General features: G+C 30.1%; 1 protein-coding gene across 1 annotated transcript; it reads right to left on the bottom strand.

Annotated features, from left to right (window-relative positions):
• Window positions 1-2,581: 2,581 nt before the first annotated feature.
• LOC114756549 (uncharacterized) lies at window positions 2,582-3,084 on the bottom strand. The gene has a single exon (XM_028945494.1). It carries the CDS (start codon window positions 3,020-3,022, stop codon window positions 2,606-2,608), a length of 417 nt encoding a protein of 138 aa, XP_028801327.1. The 5' UTR covers window positions 3,023-3,084; the 3' UTR covers window positions 2,582-2,605.
• Window positions 3,085-3,647: the final 563 nt, after the last annotated feature.

Raw genomic sequence — 3,647 nt, 5'->3', positions numbered from 1 at the left:
ACAGGAAGCCTCAAAGGCATTAATTACGCGTCAATTTTTTGACGCATACATTCTCTGAGATTTGGAGCCTCAAAATGACGGCATTGCAAAGTTAGCAATACTGAGGAAACCCTGGGGCAGGATCAGGTGCGAGCACCCCTTTTCGCCATTCAGCGGGCTGCCAATGCTCAAAATCAGTTGGCTTCATGGTTCCCGCGTGGAAGTCAACACCTCACGAAAATTGGTGAGACCACCATGAACCCCTAACCGTATGGGCGCACACCCACAAAAGAAGCAATCGCGAAAACCCACTGATTATTTCTCAATTTCTGTGCTTTGTATTTATTGCCAAATAATCGTCAGTTTCTATTTATAAATTATTCTCATCGTACTTTATATAGATCAAAGATAATTTTAAGTTTTATTGACTCTCGTTTAAAATTTAATATCTTTTTAATAAGATATTAGTTAAAAGAAAATTATAGTCCAAAATGTGAGATATTGTTAGAACAATTAATGTGATTTTTTTTTTACTTTCACTCCTATTAAATGTAGGGAAAAGAAATGAGACATAATAAAAGTGTAGTATTAGAGACAACTTTATTATTTTTAGGGGTAAAATAAAAATAAAACTTTATCATTGTAGGATGCTTTTAATGATTAAACTTTTATTTCTTGGCATGTAAAAAGAGTTAACTAACTTCTTGTATTGTGGACCAAAAAGAGTATAAGAATAACTTAATTAACTTGGATAGATTAAAAAATAAATTAAATTAATTGTTTGTAATAAATATAAGTTATTTTTTTTTGAAATATCTTTTAATCATCACCTTCTCTAAATAAAAAATTATTAATATGTAAGATTAATGGGATAAAAGAAGAAGTTGAGAATGGATCTTCCCTGTCCTGGTAAGGGGCCCATGCTCAGGCCGGCCACCTTATCACGACTCTCTTAATGGATCTAACTATTATATAAAGACTCTCCATTAATTTATTTTTATAGGTCAAAAAGTTTATTCCTTTTTTATCATATGCAGACACTTTAACTTAACACTATATGTCTTTAATATAAGAGTTAGACAAGTAATTTTATAAATATTAAAATATTAATTAAATTAATTATTTATAATAAATAAGTATTGTATTTTTTTAAATATATTTTTTAATAATATACATTCTCACTATTTTTTAATGAAATCTTGAATATGTGCAATCAATGTAGTGACTTTTTTTTCAAAAAATAAATAAATATGATATGAGACAAAGTAGATTAAATTATAATCAAATTGAATTTATAACTAGTTTTTATATTTAGGGAAGGGAGTAATAATTAATAATATTGGCGAATTTTTTCATGTTTCAAACACAAGAACGTCTCGCCAGAACACAGAATTAGGTACTTGCATGCAATGTTGACTTAAAAAAGGAAATAAATTTCATTTAGTGAATAATATAATTTATGAAGTATTAATGATAACTGATATGAATCAGTTTATTTGTTTATTGTAAAAGTGGAAAATAGATAGAGCCAGTGCTTGGAGTTCATACTAACATAGGAACTCATATTAATATAAGAGTTAGTTGAAGATTTAATCTGATCTTAAATCTAAGATCTTAATCTATTTTGCATTCAATAACTATCCCTTTTTCTCCTAAGTAATTTCATGGTATTTCAATGCACATGATCGATAGGGGTATTTCAGAACAGATAATATCTATTTATTACAAATAACTAATTTAATTAATTTCTTTAATATTTGTAAACTAGTTATCTAGTTCTTATATCAAGAAGTGGTGAAAATAGTATTATACTTTACTTACATTGTTTAGAGACTTTAATTTTCTCAATTTCATAGTATCTATAACTTTTAATTGGATTCTTAATTGCACTTTGTCATAGTTAGTTTAAATTATAAAGTTATTTGGTTTCGGGGTGAGCGGTCTAGTTGGACCAGTGTCAACCCAGTTAGGACTGAAATAATATGTTTTAATTAAAATATAAAAGATATGTATATATAACCCTGAGAAGTAATATTTATAGATAAAATATATTAATTCCCAAGTAAATAAAAATTTATGTATAAACCACACATAAATTAGCAAAACAAAATTATTAAAATATAAATTTGATAAATTGTTGCTTTTTTCAAAACTCAAAATGATGTTATTGCAGGCTTAATAAAAGGAGAAAAAATATAAAATTAAATCCAGTTAACCTGTTTAAACTTTTGATTACATCAGTCAAGAGATTGGTTCACCAATGTAATTGGCCGACGGATGACTGAAGTTGGGTTTCAATACCATGCAATAAATATAGATTTAATTTCATAAATGGATGTATCAAAAAATTTCATAAATGGTCATCGGAGCAACAAAGTGGATTAATAAACTTAACGTTTACATAAAAGTCTTACCATAAACCAAATTCATGAGAAAACTGAACACTAAAATTGAATCGGCCGGACTGATCAAAATTAAATCACAACACATCAGTATCTTTTTCACTGGATTAATTGAAAATGATAAAATTGAAAGAGATCCAAAACGCAATTAAAGAACTTCCAAAACTGATTCAAAAATATAAATATAACAATGCAATAGTAAATAAAGGATCGTGATCAATTAATTAAGCAGCAAGGGGGGCCATGGATTCTCTCTGAACAGCCTTCAAGAGGAGACTATCAGCTTCAAGAACCATCTGAAGAGGAACAAAGCCAATGCCATTGGCCATAGCAATCATCATCTTCTTCGTCTCTTCTTTGAACTCTCTCAGATCAACTCTTCCATTCAAGTCGTGATCGAACTGCACGAACAGTGAGTCATAAACTCGAGCAGCTTCGTCTTGTTCAGTCTTCACGTCGATCCCAAAGTGAGTCTCGAAAACCCTAAGCCTCTTCAACTCGTTCAGCATCTCACCATAAGATAGAAGACCGTCCTTGTCTGCGTCAAGTTGGTCAAACAGATCACTCACTGATACGTTAAATGCTTCTTCGTCTTCCACAAAGCTCACTATTGTGGCACCGTCGAGGATTTCTACGCTCATCTTTGTGCCTGTAACGAAGAGAGAAAGGAATATTCGAAATGTGTTTGTTTAATGTTTGTGTTTGATGAGAAGTTCGGAAACGTTGGAGGCATTTATATAGATTGCAGCAAAAGTAGTTTCCTTGCTTTCGGTTTTCTCGATGCCAAAGCTCGCATGGTTTGTGACTGCTGTTGAGCTTTTTTGGTCAAAGTTTCTCGATATATTCCTAGATACGACCGACTTACTTTAATGATTCCTATGGATGCGGTTGTATTGTCTTGTCGGAACTCACGACTGTCAAAACTGTCACTATTCCAGTAATTTTTTAATCTTTATAGTGCTTAAAGCCTGACATAGTTAAGTTGCTTGTATCTAATTAAATCATGACATGTGGATCTTTTTATGCATTATTTATTTTCTAACAAGCTCTTGTCATTATATTATTTATACTTTAAAATATGCTCCTTTTAATTTGAGTGGACAAAATATATTAAGTAAATAAAACTAAGTGCACAAGTCTTCTCCTTAAAAATTAGTATAAAAAAGATAATATATGAGCACTGAAAAAATCAACTCAATAATTTTAACTCCACTCAAGGAAATTTTAAATTTTCAAAATTTAATATCCTTATATAATTGTAATTGA

The sequence above is a fragment of the Neltuma alba genome, unplaced genomic scaffold, assembly GCF_004799145.2.
Source record: "Neltuma alba isolate B1F8T4 unplaced genomic scaffold, ASM479914v2 tig00010434_pilon, whole genome shotgun sequence".
NCBI classification, from domain to species: Eukaryota; Viridiplantae; Streptophyta; class Magnoliopsida; order Fabales; family Fabaceae; genus Neltuma; species Neltuma alba.
The sequence above is the reverse complement of the archived record's forward strand: the minus strand, read 5'-3'. Positions and strand labels throughout refer to the sequence as shown.